The sequence below is a fragment of the Macrobrachium rosenbergii genome, chromosome 1 (assembly GCF_040412425.1).
Source record: "Macrobrachium rosenbergii isolate ZJJX-2024 chromosome 1, ASM4041242v1, whole genome shotgun sequence".
NCBI lineage: Eukaryota > Metazoa > Arthropoda > Malacostraca > Decapoda > Palaemonidae > Macrobrachium > Macrobrachium rosenbergii.
The window spans coordinates 41,071,038-41,091,037 of NC_089741.1; the positions used below are offsets into that span (position 1 = coordinate 41,071,038).

A 20,000-nucleotide genomic window follows, 5' to 3' on the forward strand; every position below is an offset into this window, starting at 1 on the left:
CAACAAGAAAAAAGAGAATTCCTTCAGAAAAATTACCATTATCAGAAAAATGAGAGAGAGAGAAGAAAAGAGAGAGAGAGAGAGAGAGAGAGAGAGAGAGAGAGAGAGAGAGAGAGACCATCCCCTTACCTGAGTGCAGTGTTTTACCAGCTACACAGGTGTGGGATGCACCAGCCAACCTCACCCCCAACTAACACCTCCCCCCAACCCTACCTATTCTCTGGCCAACCCCATCAACTAGGCTAAGAAGATCCTGACGCCTTGTCAAGTCATACAAGACCCGAGAGGAAAGTTGATAAAGGAAATGGAGTTGAAAGGAAAAGAGATTAGAAATAGAAAGACAATTCAAGTGTTAAACCTTTGAAGGTGACGGATGAAGAGACGATGATTTTGGGTCTCAGTAGCTGACGACTGACATGGGAAAAGAATAAAATAGAATTAAGGGGAAAAGTGTGACAAGAGACCATACAAAAATAATCAATGAAATCCTGTAAGATTATTCTTGGGGAAAAAAAAACAGACATTTAGAAGCACAATGAAGATATATATTAAATATAGTTGCAATTTTCATAGTCTGTAATTAAACTTATAACCCCCATGCTTCCGTATTTCACTTTTTTAAGAAAATACTGATTCACCTGCCACATTTTTGTAATGGAGTGACCACGACTTGGATGCCTACCAAATCAAGCACGGTCACAGAAAATGAGATATCTATATTATAAGTTATCTATAAACAGTTAACACGTGATATAGACACCTCCAGAAGAGGCAAGTGTTACAGTAATACTCCATAGGGGATGAATAAGCCAATCGAATTCAGAGGGAAAGTCCAGGTGACATCTACACAGGAGACTCAACTTCACAGAAGCAGAATTCGATGCTTGCAGACAACCCACTGGTTAGTTCTACGCCCCGAAATACGTAAGCATGCAAGGGGCTGTATATATATTCCTAAATTACTAAAACATTATTCCAGAGATTGAATGGATAACAGCCAGAGGTGGGAACATTTATCAACATACAATAAGTTGAGATTTAGAAGACGGGAGGAAAGGATAGGATGATGATTACACTTCGCTTAATTATTATTATTATTATTATTATTATTATTCAGAAGGTGAACCCTATTCATATGGAACAAGCCCACAGGGGCCACTGACTTGAAATTCAAGCTTCCAGAGAATGTGGTGTTCATTTGAAAGCAGTAATATTTCGTATTTAACAATATCTTATAATTATTCCTTTTTCCCGGCACTATAAAATGCTGTTCTTACGTCTAGTTTTCGCAAAACTATTATTCTGTCCGTCCGCACTTTTTTCTAGCACTTTTTGTCCGCCCTCAGATCTTAAAAACTACTGAGGCTAGAGGGCTGCAAATTGGTATGTTGATCATCCACCCTCCAATCATCAAACATACCACATTGCAGCCTTCTAAACTCAGCAGTTTTTGTTTTATTTAAAGTTAAAGTTAGCCACAATCGTGCTTCTGGCAACGGTACAAGATAGACCACCACCGGCCCGTGGTTAAATTTTCTGGGCCGTGGTTCAGGTTCATACAGCATTATACCGAGACCACCGAAAGATATTTCTATTTTCGGTGGGCTTTGACTATACAGCTGAAACAGAAAACTCGACTGAGCCGAGGAAATTTCGGCACATTTTTACTTGTTTAAATACTGGTATGCAACCTGGGCAATAACGCTTAAGAGACTGTCATTTCAACCACTGTTCTGCTTTCGTTTTATAACTGAAAATTTTATAATATCTGACTTTATAGGCGATGCTGGAATGATCTAAAACCTTTGGAGCTTTCCCTGAAACCGTTCCGGAATCCTTCCATCTCAGTCCCCGGAGGCACGAGAGAAATGCCATTCGCGCATGCGCCCAACGCTACTGCTCAGAAAAATGCAAATTTCAAGGTCTCCAGAAACAAGATCGGAGATCCTTCAAAAATCTATTAATTAGAAAATCGGATTTTAAAAAGGGTAGTTTGCAAATGAATTCAGTGAAAAATCGTATACTCATGAAAATATGGACTATATCGCGGAGCAGTAAGGAGTCGACGTTCCAGCTTTAGGCGATTAATAAGGAGACAATACTTCAATTATTATCACTTTTGGGAGGCAAGTTCTCCACTCGAGATAAGCACGAAAAGGAATCAAGAAAAGAGGATGACCATGGAATAGAGACATTCGAGAACTTTCACGAGAAGAAAGCAGAGAGAGAGAGAGAGAGAGAGAGAGAGAGAGAGAGAGAGAGAGAGAGAGAGAGAGAGAGAGAGGAGAATTGTACTACCAGAATTACCATTTGGATCAACAGATCGATGAAATCTCATAGGAATCCAGAGGACTTTTCCCCATCCTGGAATCATTCCGTCTTCAATTCCTGGGGGAGAGGGAGAAGCGCCATTCGCCAAAACGCTACACCTCAGTGAAGCAACAACTACAGCCTCCATGAACAAGTTCCAAGATCCTTCAAATCGTCTTCAGAAACAGGACTGTATCTATTTAAAAAAACTGTGTAAAAGAACGCCAAAAGTTATCAAATAAAGACAACAAGGCGGACGAGATCTGGACAGAAACTGTATACATAATAGGTAAGGAAAACAAAAGGAATGGTTGGAGCGATCCAGAAATGATCTAAAATCGACGGGGTTTTCCCTGAAAGTGCTTCGGAATCCTCCGGTCTCCAGCTCCTGGAAGGGCAAGAGAGAAGTCATCCATATATGCCCCAGCTCAGTTGAACTCCAACTTCTCAGTAGAACTCCAACTTCAGTCTCCAGAAGCAATCTCCGAAATCCTTCGAATCGTCTTGAAGCCTTCCGAGAAGGGATGTGTCTTATTCGAAAACCAGGGTAAAGGAACAACGCTGTAATATCGCAGTCAGGACGTGAGCTCTCTCCAAATAAGGACGAAATGGAAACAAGAGAGGAAACTGCCAGAAAGAAAATCCCAAAGGCGTCCCAAGGAAAAAATCCCTTAAGGGCACCCTCGCCAAGGAAAGGACCTCCTCAGAGGCTGCTTCCCTGGAGGGAGGCATGTTTTCTGCCAGGCTGAGGAAGCGGGCCTGGAACGACCTGAACCACAAGGGTGAGGGGACTCAAGGCGCCCATGGGAAACCACCCCTCAAGGCCACCATTGTCAGGGGAAGGAAATCCTCAGAGGCTGCATCCCTGGAGGAAGGCAGGTTTCCTGCCAGGCTGGGGAGGTGGGCCTGGGGAAGGCCTGAACCACAAAGGTGACGGAATCCAAGACGCCCTATGGAAACCACTCCTGCCAGGCTGGGGAAGTGGGCACCTTTGTCAGGGAAGGACTTCCTCAGAGGCTGCTTCCTGGAGGAAGGTAGGTTTCCTGCCAGGCTGGGGAAGTGGGCCTGGGGAGGGCCTGAACCACAAAGGTGACCTTTGTCAGGAAGGACTTCAAGGCTGCCCTGGATGGAAACCAGGCTGGGCCTGGGAAGGGCCTGAACCACAAAGGTGGCGGAACTCTAAGTGCGCCCTAGGAAACACTTAAGGACACCTTTGTCAGGGGAAGGACTTCCTCAGAGGCTGCTTCCTGGAGGAAGGCAGGTTTCCTGCCAGGCTGGGGAAGTGGGCCTGGGAGGGCCTGAACCCACAAAGGTAAGGACACCTTTGTCGGAACCCAGAGGCGCCCTAGGGAAACCACTGGGCCTGGGAAGGGCCTGAACCACAAAGGACACCTTTGTCAGGGGAAGGACCTCCTCAGAGGCTGCTTCCCTGGAGGAAGGTAGGTTTCCTGCCAGGCTGGGAAGTGGGCCTGGGGAGGGCCTGAACCACAAAGGTGACGGAACCCAAGGCGCCCTAGGAAACCACTGGGCCTGGGAAGGGCCTTAAGGGCACCTTTGTCAGGGAAGGAATCCTCAGAGGCTGCTTCCCTGGAGGAAGGTAGGTTTCCTGCCAGGCTGGGGAAGTGGGCCTGGGGAGGGCCTGAACCACAAAGGTGACGGAACCCAAGGCGCCCTAGGAAACCACTCCTTAAGGACACCTTTGTCAGGGGACTTCCTCAGGACTTCCTCAGAGGCTGCCTGAACCCTAAAGGAGGAAGGCCCTAGGTTTCAGGGAAGGACTTCCTCAGAGGCTGCTTGCCAGGCTGGGGAAGGCTGGGCCTGGGAAGGGCCTGAACCACAAAGGTGACGGAACCCAAGGCGCCTAGGAAACCACTCCTTAAGGACACCTTTGTCAGGGGAAGGACCTCAGAGGCTGCTTCAGAGGCTGCCAGGCTTCCCTGGGAGGGAAGGTAGGTTTCCTGCCAGGCTGGGGAAGTGGGCCTGGGGAGGGCCTGAACCACAAAGGTGACGGAACCCAAGGCGCCCTAGGGAAACCACTCCTTAAGGACACCTTTGTCAGGGGAAGGACTTCCTCAGAGGCTGCTTCCCTGGAGGAAGGTAGGTTTCCTGCCAGGCTGGGGAAGTGGGCCTGGGGAGGGCCTGAACCACAAAGGTGATGGAACCCAAGGCGCCCTAGGGAAACCACTCCTTAAGGACACCTTTGTCAGGGGAAGGACTTCCTCAGAGGCTGCTTCCTGGAGGAAGGTAGGTTTCCTGCCAGGCTGGGAAGTGGGCCTGGGGAGGGCCTGAACCACAAAGGTGACGGAACCCAAGGCGCCCTAGGGGGAAACCACTCCTTAAGGGCACTTTTGTCAGGGAAGGACCTCCCAGAGGCTGCTTCCCTGGAGGAAGGCAGGTTTCCTGCCAGGCTGGGGAAGTGGGCCTGGGGAGGGCCTGAACCACAAAGGTGACGGAACCCAAGGCGCCCTAGGGAAACCACTCCTTAAGGACACCTTTGTCAGGGGAAGGACTTCCTCAGAGGCTGCTTCCCTGGAGGAAGGTAGGTTTCCTGCCAGGCTGGGGAAGTGGGCCTGGGGAGGGCCTGAACCACAAAGGTGACGGAACCCAAGGCGCCCTAGGGAAACCACTCCTTAAGGACACCTTTGTCAGGGGGACTTTTGTCTGGGGAAGGACCTCCTCAGAGGCTGCTTCCGGAACCCAAGGCGGAGGAAGGTAGGTTTCCTGCCAGGCTGCCAGGGGGAAGTGGGCCTGGGGAGGGCCTGAACCACAAAGGTGAAGGGAACCCAGGTAGGTTTCCTGCCAGGCGCCCTAGGGAAACCACTCCTTAAGGACACCTTTGTCAGGGGAAGGACTTCCTCAGAGGCTGCTTCCCTGGAGGAAGGTAGGTTTCCTGCCAGGCTGGGGAAGTGGGCCTGGGAAGGGCCTGAACCACAAAGGTGACGGAACCCAAGGCGCCCTAGGGAAACCACTCCTTAAGGACACCTTTGTCAGGGGAAGGACTTCCTCAGAGGCTGCTTCCCTGGAGGAAGGTAGGTTTCTGCCAGGCTGGGAAGTGGGCCAGGCTGGGGAAGGCGCCCTAGGGAAACCACTCCTTAAGGACACCTTTGTCAGGGGGCCTCAGAGGCTGGGAGGGGCCTGAACCACAAAGGTGACGGAACCCAAGGACACCTTTGTCGGGAAGGCCCTAGGGAAGGTAGGTTTCCACCAGGCTGGGGAAGTGGGCCTGGGACACCAAAGGTTGTCAGAAGCCCTAGGGAAACCACTCTTAAGGGGAAGGACTTCCTCAGAGGCTGCTTCCCTGGAGGAAGGTAGGTTTCCTGCCAGGCTGGGGAAGTGGGCCTGGGGAGGGCCTGAACCACAAAGGTGACGGAACCCAAGGCGCCCTAGGGAAACCACTCCTTAAGGACACCTTTGTCAGGGGAAGGACCTCCTCAGAGGCTGCTTCCCTGGAGGAAGGAGGTTTCCTGCCAGGTGGGCCTGGGAAGGGCCTGAACCCAAAGGTGCCAGGCTGGGGAAGTGGGCCTTTGTGGGAAGGGCCTGAACCAGGCAAAGGTGGGCCGGAACCCACAAGGCGCCCTAGGGAAACCACTCCTTAAGGGCACCTTTGTCAGGGGAAGGACCTCCTCAGAGGCTGCTTCCCTGGAGGGAGGCAGGTTTCCTGCCAGGCTGGGGAAGTGGGCCTGGGGAGGGCCTGAACCACAAAGGTGACGGAACCCAAGGCGCCCTAGGGAAACCACCAGGCTGGGCCTGGGACACCTTTGTCAGGTGGGAAGGACTTAAGGACACCTCAGAGGCTGCTTCCCTGGAGGAAGGTAGGTTTCCTGCCAGGCTGGGGAAGTGGGCCTGGGAGGGCCTGAACCACAAAGGTGACGGAACCCAAGGCGCCCTAGGGAAACCACTCCTTAAGGGACACCTTTTATCAGGGAAGGACTTCCTCAGAGGCTGCTTCCCAGAGAAATTTACCATAAAATGTGGAAAAAAATCCACAAAAAAAACTGCATCCTGAGATCGAAGAAGCTCAAACCTCAAACGTAACAATAAAAAATAAAAAAAAATAAATAGAAAATATACAAAAAGCTAAATAGCAGAAAGACGGCAGTTTAAACTTCACTTTTCACTTCCACCTACTACAATCTAGATTCAATTTCAAAATCAGTTTCAAAATGAGGAAAACGAAGAAGAAGAGAATGCCGACGACGCAACTAGATTCAATTTCAAAAATTTCGAAGAAGAAGAGGCGAGGTAAGTGGAGGGGGTTATTATGTGTAGTCACAAAGCAGTTATTACAAAAGGTCCGAAAACAAAGACACTGGGGATATCTAATCTGCATAATAGCGAGATACTCTTCTAAAAAAGATGGAGAAAAGTCGTTCGGTGTGAGAAAAAGTTTTCGTACCCTGAGAGAGAGAGAGAGAGAGAGAGAGAGAGAGAGAGAGAGAGAGAGAGAGAGAGAGAGAGAGAGAGACACACACACACACACACAAGGGAATAACAACCAGAACTATGTCGGGTTTGATCAAGAATAAAAACGTTGTCTCAAACTCTGGTATTGAAAAATATTGCCATGGGACTGACTCTCTCTCTCTCTCTCTCTCTCTCTCTCTCTCTCTCTCTCTCTCTCTCTCTCTCTCTCTCCGTTACTCTTACACTGATCATTGAAGGCAGTTTTACCTTTCGTTTCAGTTGCGTTATTGTTTTGTTTATGCCTCTGGCGTTGCAGAAACTATGGTCATCGACTCCGACACTCCCACTAAGAAAAAGATTTTGCTGCTCATTCTCTATCAAGAAAAGGTGCCTCTCTCTCTCTCTCTCTCTCTCTCTCTCTCTCTCTCTCTCTCTCTCTCTCTCTCTCTCTCTCTCCCCTTCTTTTTCTTCTTCTTCTTACTTAAATAGAGGAAGATTTTAATCTTTTTCACCTAGCGTTATTGCTTTGTTCATGCTTCTGGCGTCGCAAGAGCTATGGTCACCGATGCCGACAGTGCCATTAAGAAAAGATACTCTCTCTCTCTCTCTCTCTCTCTCTCTCTCTCTCTCTCTCTCTCTCTCTCTCTGTGACTGTGCAAAAGGGAAGTGCTTCTTGCCCCTTCTGCAAGAGACGTCCCCGCCCACCCAGTCTGCGTCGGGCGAGAGAGGACGAAGGGGCGCGGCGCCGCCCTTCGATTCCGGCCACGTTCGTCTCGATTCCCTCCCCCAAAAGGCCCTTTGATCTTGATGGACTCCTCCGGGATAGAGATTTCTCTCCATCGTCGGCGTTTCTCTCGAAGAGGTCCCAGAGTTCTCTCCTCAGTCTGAGGACTCAAGGACGTCTTCTGAGGGTTCTGCTGTGGTATATGTAAGTTAAATAAATATTTAAAAAAAAATTTATCTTTTTGATTATTATTTAACTTTGGAAAATCAAAAATGAAGTAATTAATTACCTTCTCAGTTCTAGTAAAGGGTGGAACGCTGGATAGAAAACACTTATGTAAATACAAAACAATATATATATATATATATATATATATATATATATATATATATATATATATATATGTATGTATGTATGTATGTATGTATGTATGTATGTATGTATGTATATGTGTGTGTGAAAAGAAAGAAGTCAGCACCAAATAACTAGAGAAAGTGTAAACAATTTACTGTAATTTCTACACCAAAAATAAAAAAATACAAAACGAACAAGACGATATTTACTAAACCAAACTAATTCTCTTTTACTCATTTTTTCTATTACCAGATTATGCTATATTTCCTACATTATACTGTGTTCGACAATAATTCACCTGTTAAGCAACGTACTAATAAATATATGGTAGGATTTAGATATAAAATATATCAGAGGATTTACTTGTTAAGAAATCCAATGGATTCTTTTCAACAAATTGTATTACAGGATTTACGCGATAAGAATTGTATTACGAATGTAATCTCGGAGGATTTTATGTGTCACGAAATGTATTATGAGATAAATTAGACCGTATTGAGAGGATTTACCGGTGAAGATATGTATTAAAAAAATTGTACCAGAGAAAACACCTTCATCTGAAATTGACAGAGAGAGAGAGAGAGAGAGAGAGAGAGAGAGAGAGAGAGAGAGAGAGAGAGAGAGAAGGTAGTATTTAACAGTAACAGGAGATGAGATAACAAAGAGTTATTTGTAAATAATGACAGAAGAAGTGTGTGTGAGAGAGAGAGAGAGAGAGAGAGAGAGAGAGAGAGAGAGAGAGAGAGAGAGAGAGAGAGAGAGAGAGAGAGAGAGAGAAGGTAATATTTAACACTAACATATGAGATAACAGAGAGTTATTTGTAAATTATAACAGAGAGAGAGAGAGAGAGAGAGAGAGAGAGAGAGAGAGAGAGAGAGAGAGAGAGAGAGAATTTCATCAGTAAAAGATGCATAAGGTATAATTTGACAGTTACCAGAACTGAGATGACAAAGTTAATTCCACTAAATATAAAGAGAGAGAGAGAGAGAGAGAGAGAGAGAGAGAGAGAGAGAGAGAGAGAGAGAGAGAGAGAGCGAGCGAGCTAACGACAAGGCGAGAGAAGAGAACCTATCCGTTTTAAATGCATTACGGTTCCGAAGATAAAATTCGGGCGTTTGCAATCTGCGTCGCAAACTCGCCACGCAATTTGCAATTTGCCTTAATGCGAAACCAGATGAGAACAACCTGGCCGGAGTTATGGTCTTTTTTTTATAGATTTTTTTTTTCTGAGCGACTGAAGCCTGAAGCCTGAAGCCTGAAGCCTGAAGCCGCCGCGAAACACATGCAAACTTCATTCGAGTTACTTTTTTTTTTTTCTACATGACGTATAAAGCGTCAAATTGGATTCACATGAAGACGACTATGGAATTCAAATAGAGGCGGGACTGCATTCAAACCATTCTCCAGCGTGATATCGACTGCTTTATATTCCCGCATTGAGTTGCTTTTTTTTTCATGACGTAAAAAAAAAAGTCAAATTGGCTTCACTTGAAGACGACACTGGAAGTCAAATACAGATGGAACTGAATTCAAACCATTTTCCAGCGTGATATCGACTGCAATACATTCCCGAGAACCTCAGCATTCATTGCAGGCGTAAATTCAAATATATATCTTAAAGCAGAAATTATGCTTTACAAAGGTTCATCAGAAATATGTAAGTAGAACTTTAAAGACAAGGTTACAAGTATAAATAAAGAGGAAGGGCAAGAGAGATTCCTCTTTTTTTTATTGGAAACCACAGACCAAGGCAATAAAATGAACGGTGTCAATGCTGAATTTTGTTTCTCCACTGAAAACGAAAGATTTTGGGAAATAAAATAAAAAAAGTTCAAGACAGAACTTAAAATTTTCTTTGAATCTGATATATTGCAATGGTTATATTCTATATGAATCTATATATACATATAATATATATATATATATATATATATATATATATATATATATATATATATATATATATATATATATATATATATATATATATATATACCAGTATAGTATAAATTCTGTCTATACGAACTTCATGTATAAAGTCTTAGAAAAATTATCCTTTCGAATCAAGGGAAGATCTTTTCCTACAGATACCTAGAATCATGGAAACAAACGATTTCAGTAGCAACTACAATAAAAACACAACATACGTTTATATATATATATATATATATATATATATATATATATATATATATATATATATATATATATTACTTCGTTTGTATTCCACAGGAAAAATGAAATATGTAAATGGTTAGAATATGCCCAACAGTTTCGTCCTGCAATGGACCTCTTCTTGGAGCGTTTATACATATATATATATATATATATATATATATATATATATATATATATATATATATATATATATATATATATATATATATATATATATATATATATTTCAGAGGCGGAGGAACGTAAAATCTCATCCCTTTATCTCACCAAGGTTGGAAGAAGAAGAAGAAGAAGAAGAAGAAGAAGAAGAAGAAGAAGAAGAAGAAGAAGAAGAAGAAGAAGAAGAAGAAGAAGGACCTAACAGTTAAATATTCAGCAAAAGACAGCACCATCAACAAATGCCTCCTTTCCTTACAAACTTCGACTCTACCATTTTTTTCGAAACACACCTTAACACGACTGCGAGCGCCTGAGAACATCAACCAATTCCAGTATGATGTGGCAAACACATAAATAAATACTTTCAATTACAAATTGCAAAAGTAATTAGGGTGTCAGAACCTGGTAATGAACATCTCTCGCTTTTCCTCACTTACCGCGACCAAGGCAAGAAGGATTTTCTAGCGGACACTTACCTGGAAAGGAAAACAAAAAACAAAATTATTATTATACAACATGATAATTACCACTAAAAACAAATAATTCAGTTACAAAAAATAACTAATTGTTCGGAGCACGATTAGCATTTTGAGATTAGCTCTAAATCTCTAAGAGTATTTCGACGGATGAAATGCTTTAGAAATAATTATTGGTTTTGTTTTTCCAAAGGTATCCCCTAAATTGCTTTAATAAAAAAAAAAAACATGTTGTAAAACAGAAATATACCCAGGCCAGTTAATTTTATTATGAAGGTCATAGTTAAGGTCACAAGGTTACAGACCTTGGTGACTTCCGAAAAGGCTTCGTTAGTGGAGTTTGTATAACTTATACTAAGTCTGTACCTTATACAATTCAGCAGTAATGGTCAAGTTAATGGATTGACCAAAGTAGGGGGTATTTTACTCATTAGAGTCACATGATTTGCAAAAACTAAACAAGGAAAAAATGCGCCGAGGAAACTTCGTCGCAAGAGTTTTCTGTACAACGGCTACAGTGTATAATCAAGGCCACCGCAAATAGATCTATCTTTTGGTGGTCTCGGTATAATGCTGTATGAGCCGCGGCCCATGAAACTTTAACCATGGCCAGGTGGTGGCCTATCGTATATCGTTGCCAGGAGCACGATTATGGCTAAATTTAACCTTAAATAAAATAAAACCTATTGAGGCTAGAGGGCTGCAATTTGGTATGTTTGATGATTTGAAGGTGGATGAGTAACATACCAATTTGCAGCCCTCTAGCCTCCGTAGTTTTTAAGATTTGAGGGCGGACAGAAAAAGTGCGGACGGACTGACAAAGCCGGCACCATAGTTTTCTTTTACAGAAAACTAAAAGCAAAAGAGAAACATTTAACAGAAAAGATTACCACTCAATGAAATGCAAAAAAAAATTAGTGAAGTAATTAACAAATAATTAAAATAATGGATGTATGAATGAAAGAATCAATAAAATTTAAAATGAATAAATAAATTCAAATTCTCCCTCTGCTCTCCAACCTAGAATATTCAGAAAAAAAAAGGTTGGTTCCATGCAGACATTAAAAAAAGATATCAGCATTTGATATGATTCATAGCTACATTTATTCGACATCATCTAAATGAAAACAAGAAAATATCTCACGAAAAAAAAGATAAAATCTGGGAAACTGTTTGGAAAGGAACAAATTGGCATAAATGCATACTGAAATTCGTAATAAAAAATAAATAAATGAATGAGTTTGAATATTTTTCTCTAATAAAAAACAGTTTATCTGAATGATGGATCTCACATATGCAATGTAAATAACGCCATATGATCGCTGTGATGTTGATTTCAGGTAAATTACCTGTAATCAATCTTTGCTTTTCGTTTTATTTCGGGAAATTCTAAAACCTATAATTTCTGTTAGTGCAAAAAAAAAAAGCAAGTAAAAAGTGCGCCGAAGTTTCTTCGGCGAAATCGAGTTTTCTGTACAGCCGCTACAGCGTATAATCAAGGCCACCGAAAATAATCTATCTTTCGGTGGTTTTGGTTTAATGCTGTATGAGCCGCGTTCCATGAAACTTTAACTACGACCCGGTAGTGGCTTGTCCTTTAGCTCTGCCAGTCGCACGATCATGGCTAACTTTAACCTTTAATGAAATAAAAACTACTGAGGCTAGAGAGCTGCAATTTGGTATGTTTGATGATTGGAGGGTGGATCATCAACATACCAATTTGCAGCCCTCTAGCCTCAGTAGTTTTTTAAGATCTGCGGGCGGACAGAAAAAGTGCGGACGGATGGACAAAGCCATCTCAATAGTTTTCTTTTACAGAAAACAAAATAAAAGCACATATAAATAGTTGTTCCAGTCGTAACTAATCGTAAAAATTCTCATGCATAATGCATCCACACATGTAAATATAAAATGTATAAATTATTACACACTGCTATGTATAAGTATTATATACAGATAGAGTATTTATTACCGTATACATAATGAAAAAATTGTTAGAATTTCCTGGACAATAAGTAATAATATAGTATTCAATAAACTAGAATATTTCAATTTACCTTGTAAATGCAAACACACATACATACATACATAGACCCACACACACGCATATATATATATATATATATGTGTGTGTGTGTGTATGTGTGTGTGTGTGAACATGCACACAGACGCAGGACCTAGAACCCTTTGAAACAGAACCGGCTAAAAGCCCCCCCCCCCCCGCCAAAAAAAAAGAAACTCTTTAAAATAAAGCAGTGTAGCTTTGTCAGGCAAGAAGGTCGAAATATCCGCAAACCTTTATCAGCATAAGCCCGTCAACTCCACAGAAAACCTTTTGCGCTCCAAAGATCAAAAGAAACTGTGGTGGTGGGTCCCTGAAAGGGAGGGGGAAGGGGGAAGGGGGGGGAGGGGAAAGGGGGAAGAAGCTAGTAATTAACAGGAAAGCCACAAAATGACTCCGGACGAAATACCGCAAAGCCGCGTTTTGCAAATTTTGGTGCTCTAAATTCGGATTTTTTTGGGGGCTATAAAATAATATACTAAATCCGTTCAATTTTCAAAATTCCGAGTTTTGGGGGGATATAAAATACTATATTAAATCCGCTCAATTTTAGATATTCCCATGTTTTGGGGGCTATAAAATAATATACTAAGTCCGTTCAATTTTTAAATGCCCGATTTTTGGGGGCTATAAAATACTATACTGAATCCGTTCAATTTTAGAAATTCCAATTTTTTGAGGCTATAAAATAATACACTAAATCCGTCAAATTTTAAAAATTCCGATTTTCGGGGATGTAAAATGTTATACTAAATCCGTTCAATTTTAGAAATTCCGATTTTTGGGGGCGGGGGCTATACAATACTATATTAAATCCGTTCAATTTTAGAAATTCCGTTTTTTTTTTTTGGGGGCTATAAAATACTATACTAATCCGTTCAATTTTAGAAATTTATTTAGTTCCGAGGATTAATTCCTTTTATTGATTTGGTTACTTGAAAAATAAACCTTATCACAAAAGGAAATGACTTAAAAGTTTCATGCGTAAAGTCCAGTTAGTGCACTTATACACTTGAGCGAAGGTATCTTCATTTTTTTTTTACTTATATTAGGGACTGTGGTGAAAGCGCTGGCCCGGGGCTGAACGACGGCAAGTCTAGTTTTAGAGAAATTCATTACCCGTAAATTATCGCCGTTACACACAAAAAAATAAATAAGATATATATTGCATTTATTATAAACATAGGGATTATGTAACGTGGTGGCTTATCAAACAGTTATGATCGCAAATGAGTGGTTTGAAGAGATGAGGTTTCTGGTACGACTGGTATTGGTTACAGGGAGGCCAGCCATTGAGAGAGAGAGAGAGAGAGAGAGAGAGAGAGAGAGAGAGAGAGAGAGAGAGAGAGAGCAAGTTAAATCTTTACAACAATACTTAGATATAACATAATCGATAACACCTTGAGAGAGAGAGAGAGAGAGAGAGAGAGAGAGAGAGAGAGAGAGAGAGATGTCTGTAGGAATAGCAATACAACACTAGTACAGAACATCTTCAAAAACAGAGGAGAGAGAGAGAGAGAGAGAGAGAGAGAGAGAGAGAGAGAGAGAGAGAGAGAGAGAGAGAGAGAGAGAGAATATAAACCAAACTGCGTTGTTGTGGTATAACACTGAGAGAGAGAGAGAGAGAGAGAGAGAGAGAGAGAGAGAGAGAAAACGTCCCATCATTCCAACAGGTACACGACACAGCCTCGGAAGAAACGACGCACATCGGAAAACCAAACCCTTTAAAATAAAAAAAAAAAAAAAATAAAAACAAAAAATTCAACGAGGACTGAAAAAGAAAAAAATATATAAATAAAACCCTCCAGTGGGAGGAATGTACAGAAGATAGGCGGTCGCATGTACGTACGTGTGTGCGTTGCTACCGCACTGCAGAAGATCCATATATGGTCAGAGGCTCCGCTCTCTCTCTCTCTCTCTCTCTCTCTCTCTCTCTCTCTTTTATTACGGATAAACATCGATAGAACTGATTGACACTGAAACTTTAAAAGCGCAAAATGACGTTGCAGTTTTGAACAAAACTAAACATGGAATGTCACGGAAAATAAAGATGTGGGTTATGAGAATAAACACGCACGCACACCCAGTCCAAACACACACACACGGACACTCAATTCAACACACACACGCACACACCAACACACATACATGCAAGCGAGCATAAGACGACATTGCTTTAAAGATAGTATATAATAACGAATGTCCCTGAGAATGGAAAATATATGACATATATAAAACCCACGTTTTTGTAAATACATTTATGCATGTATATATGTCAGTACATATATACATATGTATATAACATATAATATATATGTATATATATATATATATATATATATATATATATATATATATATATATATATATATATATATATATTTTTTTTTTTTTTTTAATCATATGAAATTGCTAACCACAGGTATTTCGGAACGTTAATTTAAAAAAATATCTCACCACAAACCAGTACAAACTGTACCAAGATACACTTGCATTTCTGTAAATAATTATTCATACGCAGCTTTTAAAAAACCACCACAACTAACCTCACGAAACAAACAATACACAAGAGTTTAACAAAATATTAATATTAATATCCAAAATATTACCAATGATCGTCACTATAATAAAACCATAACAAACCAATTATTAATAAATTAATAAGCTGCTTTATCCTAGATTTAGCTTCAAGAAGTAACTTACTAAGAAGTACTTGAAAGTTTAAACACACAGTATACTCAATCATCTTATGTAAAACAAAAAAATTTTTAAAAAATACCCTTTAAAAAACAAAAATCAAAACAAGTAAAAAATTGAGCCGAAGTTTCTTCGGCGCACTCGAGTTTTCTGTATAGCGTATAATCAAGGCCGCCGAAAATAGATCTATCTTTCGGTGGTCTCTATAATGCAGCAAGAACCGCGGCCCATGAAACTTTAACTACGGCCCGGTGATGGCCTATCCTATAACGTTGCCAGATGCACGATTATGGATATCTTTAACCTTAAATAAAATAAAAATTACTGAGGCTAGAGGGCTTAAATTTGGTATGTTTGATGATTGGAGGGTGGATGATCAACATAATAATTTGCAGCCCTCTAGCCTTAGTAGTTTTTAAGATCTGAGGGCGGACATAAAAAGTGCGGACAGAAACAAGTGCGGACGGGCAGACAAAACCAGCATAACAGTTTTCTTTTGCAGAAAACTAAAACTCATTAAGCGTTCGTCACTGAACTTCAAGATAGGCAATTAAAATTCGTGTGCAATTAAAAACAAAAACAAACATTAAAGGTCCAAGCATCGTAAATTTACCGATAAAAAAACAATCTCTATATATATCCACCGAACCATCTTCGAATAAAAAAATCGTATATCACTGAAACATCCGATGTCAAGAAAAAAAAAAAAAAAAAAAAAAAAACAGCCAGACAGCAGCTAGATCGAAAGAAAAATGTCCCTCATAAGAAAAAACTCTACACAAGAGAAGAAACTCCTCTGCAGAATTTCCCCGAATCTTGAAATTACTACCCAAGAACTCGAAGAGAGAGAGAGAGAGAGAGAGAGAGAGAGAGAGAGAGAGAGAGAGAGAGAGAGAGAGAGAGAGAGAGTCTCTCGATTGAGCTGATGACATCAGGATGCATAGATAAAGTGAAAAAACAGAGAGAGAGAGAGAGAGAGAGAGAGAGAGAGAGAGAGAGAGAGAGAGAGAGAGAGAGAGAGAGACCGTAAACCCAACAAACCTGGTTAAAATCTGGCAAAACAACAAGAGATTCCAAAAGCGGAAGAATGCATGAATGCAAGGCTGCGCAACTGCAGGGCACTGGGGCCATAAGGGGGAAGGGTACGGGGGTGGGGGTAAGGTGGGGTTAAAGCCTTCCACGAAAGAGAAAATAATTATTGCGGGAGTCTCCATCATCTCCCTAAAACAAGCTTGGTGTGGTATCTCGGGGGGGTTGAGAGAGAGAGAGAGAGAGAGAGAGAGAGAGAGAGAGAGAGAGAGAGAGAGAGAGAGAGAGAGAGAGAGAGAATGAATCATTATAGTATAAGTAAAGACAAAGTTGTAAAAACCGCAATAATAGTAAGAAAAACAGTAGCAATAATAATGATGCAAAATATACAATATCCAGGTATCAAAGTTGTAAACAACAACAACAACAACAATAATAATAATAATAATAATAATAATAATAATAATAATAATAATAATAATATTAACACAGAATACAAAATATCCACAGTGAGAGGCTATCACCATAGAATAAGTACAAACAAAGTTTAACAACCACAATAATAATAATAATAGTAATAATAATAATAATAATAATAATAATAATAATAATAATAATAATAATAATAATAATAATGCAAAATACACAACATCCACAGTGGGACGGAATCAGTATTATTTAAGTAAATCAAAATTGTAACACCCACAATAATAATAATAATAATAATAATAATAATAATAATAATAATAATAATAATAATAATAATAATATGAAATATTCACAGTGACAAGAATTTGTTGTTTACTTTTTGGCCCTCAGAATCTTCTTACTTTTCTACTAAGTGCCTCTCCAGCTTAAAAAAAGTGCGAAAGATTCCCCAGAGGACCACTGGATTACACACATCTACATATCTCTTGAAGATTTCTTTGCCAAAGAAGTCTGAGATGCGTTGCAGTGTTTTCTTCAAGTTCAAGATATTAATAATAAAAATCATCATATAAAAATGAGGGGTATATACTTTAACTATAAGGGTCGAATTCAAGAATGGGACCGATAATAATTCATATGTAAATGTTTGCATGGTAAATACTTTGTGGAGTGTGTGTGTGTGTGTTTGTGTGTGTGGAGTTTTTCGACCCACGTATGAATTCGTGCTTCTAAAATTAGCAGATAATTTCCTCACACTATTTTTAATTAAAAAAAGGACCCAAATAAGCCAGATTAACTGATTCAGGAAACACAGAAATACAGGGAATTCCACAATCTTTTAACTGACGTGGAACCAAATTCCACAAGGGAAGGATAATGCCTTCACTCATTGCCTTTCGGATTTCAAGGCTTCAGGAAAAAGTCCCCAACAACCGCCCCCCCCTAAAAAAATAGGGAAAACGACATGTAAATAGGTCGATATAGCCATTACAATGCAAATTTCAAATAGCACTTAAGAAACTGAGTGACCCTATTACCCTTTGTATTTAAAAAAAATATGAAGACCTTATATACTTACAACACAACCGTAATTCCGGTTTGAATTTAACTGAATATAGAATTTAGGCCAAAGGTCAAGCACTGGGTCCTATAAGGTCATTCAGCGCTGAAACGGAAATTGACAATAAAAGTTTTGAAAGGTGTAGCAGGAGGAAAACCTCGCAGCTGCACTATGAATCAATTGTTAGGAGAGAGTGGAAAGTAAGATGGACGGAAGAAAGAGAATATGAAGGAGGTACAGTAAAAGGAACAACAGGGGCTGCAGCTAGGGGCCGAAGGGACGCCGCCAAGAACCTTAAGTAACACCTGCAGTGCACTGCATGAGGTGCACTGACGGCACTATCCCCCTACGGGGGTAATTCTGGTTTGATTACATTAATTCCATTCGCAATGGCTTGAAACATGAAAACTCAATACACTCGCTCTCGGTTTACAATTTTCTTTTATTTAAAAAAAACATAAAAATAAAGGATATAAATGCTTAATTATAAGAGTGAAAACAGAACAAATGACAGACATTTCCTATCAAAAAGCCTTTCCCGAGATATGATAAATTTCTAACATATACATTTATATTTCTCGTCAAATATGGCATGGATCCCAAACATAATTTTTTCTCAAGCCAAACTGCACCAAAACTGATAAAAAATAGAAAACCCAGTAAACACATTAAAGGACGTAAAAATATTTGATGAAAAGTATATGAACCATCAGTATGCAAAACCACTCGTCCATAGGCTGCCCGTTCAATAGTGATTTGATTGAGAAATCAGATCGTAGTGGGCGGGGCTATAGGCTGCCCATTCACTAGCGATTAGATTGAGAAATCAGATCGTAGTGGGCGGGGCTATAGGCTGCCCATTCACTAGCGATTTGATTGAGAAATCAGATCGTAGTGGGCGGGGCTATAGGCTGCCCATTCACTAGCGATTTGATTGAGAAATCAGATCGTAGTGGGCGGGGCTATAGGCTGCCCATTCACTAGCGATTTGATTGAGAAATCAGATCGTAGTGGGCGGGGCTATAGGCTGCCCATTCACTAGCGATTTGACTGAGAAATCAGATCGTAGTGGGCGGGGCTATAGGCTGCCCATTCACTAGCGATTAGATTGAGAAATCAGATCGTAGTGGGCGGGGCTATAGGCTGCCCATTCACTAGCGATTTGACTGAGAAATCAGATCGTAGTGGGCGGGCTATAGGCTGCCCATTCACTAGCGATTAGATTGAGAAATCAGATCGTAGTGGGCGGGCTTCAGGCTGCCCATTCACTAGAGATTTGATTGAGAAATCAGATCGTAGTGGGCGGGGCTACAGGCTGCCCATTCACTAGAGATTTGATTGAGAAATCAGATCTTAGTGGGCGGGGCTTTAGCCTGCCCATTCACTAGAGATTTGATTGAGAAATCAGATCGTAGTGGGCGGGGCTATAGGCTGCCCATTCACTAGCGATTAGATTGAGAAATCAGATCGTAGTGGGCGGGGCTTCAGGCTGCCCATTCACTAGAGATTTGATTGAGAAATCAGATCGTAGTGGGCGGGGCTACAGGCTGCCCATTCACTAGAGATTTGATTGAGAAATCAGATCTTAGTGGGCGGGGCTTTAGGCTGCCCATTCACTAGAGATTTGATTGAGAAATCAGATCTTAGTGGGCGGGACTACAGGCTGTCCATTCACTAGCGATTTGACTGAGAAATCAGATCGTAGTGGGCGGGGCTTCGAAATTGTATAGGTGAATACTCGCACTACGATCAGATCTTCATAAACGTGTCATTTCAGTCTCAGCAGTAGAGCAGTTAACACATATGGTGGAACCTCTCCATAATAACTACCCTTATACCATTGTTTTTTTAACTTGTAAATATATGAGACTTAAGAAAAAGGGCAGAAAGAAGAAGAGACGAGGAGGAGTAGGAGGAGGATAACTTTATGGATTGTTTTCTATGACAAAATATTTTTATTTCTAGTTTCCTGATACACACCAAGAATGGACTGCGATTGCCGAAGATTTCCGTGAGATGTGGCAATTCCCGAATTGTTTTGGAGCTGTTGATGGGAAACATGTAACCATCACGCCACCAGAAGATGCAGGCTCCTATTTTTATTATAATTATTAAGG

At 41.0% G+C, this 20,000-nt stretch overlaps 2 protein-coding genes across 2 annotated transcripts in view; both read left to right on the top strand.

Annotated features, from left to right (window-relative positions):
* The first annotated feature begins 3,262 nt into the window (after window positions 1-3,262).
* Window positions 3,263-5,906, top strand: LOC136840287 (elastin-like). Its single transcript, XM_067106968.1, has 7 exons — window positions 3,263-3,344; window positions 3,531-3,622; window positions 4,206-4,407; window positions 4,504-4,701; window positions 4,812-5,022; window positions 5,140-5,339; window positions 5,581-5,906. The coding sequence occupies exons 1-7, from the start codon at window positions 3,263-3,265 to the stop codon at window positions 5,904-5,906; spliced, it is 1,311 nt and encodes a 436-aa protein (XP_066963069.1).
* A 567-nt stretch (window positions 5,907-6,473) lies between these two features.
* The window catches only part of LOC136840292 (pre-mRNA-splicing factor CWC22 homolog), a 15,775-nt gene continuing 2,248 nt past the window's right edge, over window positions 6,474-20,000 (top strand). Inside the window, exons 1-2 of the mRNA XM_067106981.1 lie at window positions 6,474-6,552; window positions 10,243-10,462. Of these exons, the coding sequence (XP_066963082.1) occupies window positions 6,474-6,552; window positions 10,243-10,462 (299 nt within the window). The remainder of the gene's footprint in view (window positions 6,553-10,242; window positions 10,463-20,000) is intronic.

Bases quoted from the DNA above. Each gene is read 5' to 3' on its own strand.
- LOC136840287 (XM_067106968.1), top strand. From the start codon at position 3,263: ATGGAAACCACTCCTGCCAGGCTGGGGAAGTGGGCACCTTTGTCAGGG. The intron at 3,623-4,205 runs GTAAGGACACCT...CACCTTTGTCAG, and splicing joins GAGGGCCTGAACCCACAAAG to GGGAAGGACCTCAGAGGCTG. The intron at 5,340-5,580 runs GTAGGTTTCTGC...ACCACTCTTAAG, and splicing joins GGCTGCTTCCCTGGAGGAAG to GGGAAGGACTTCCTCAGAGG.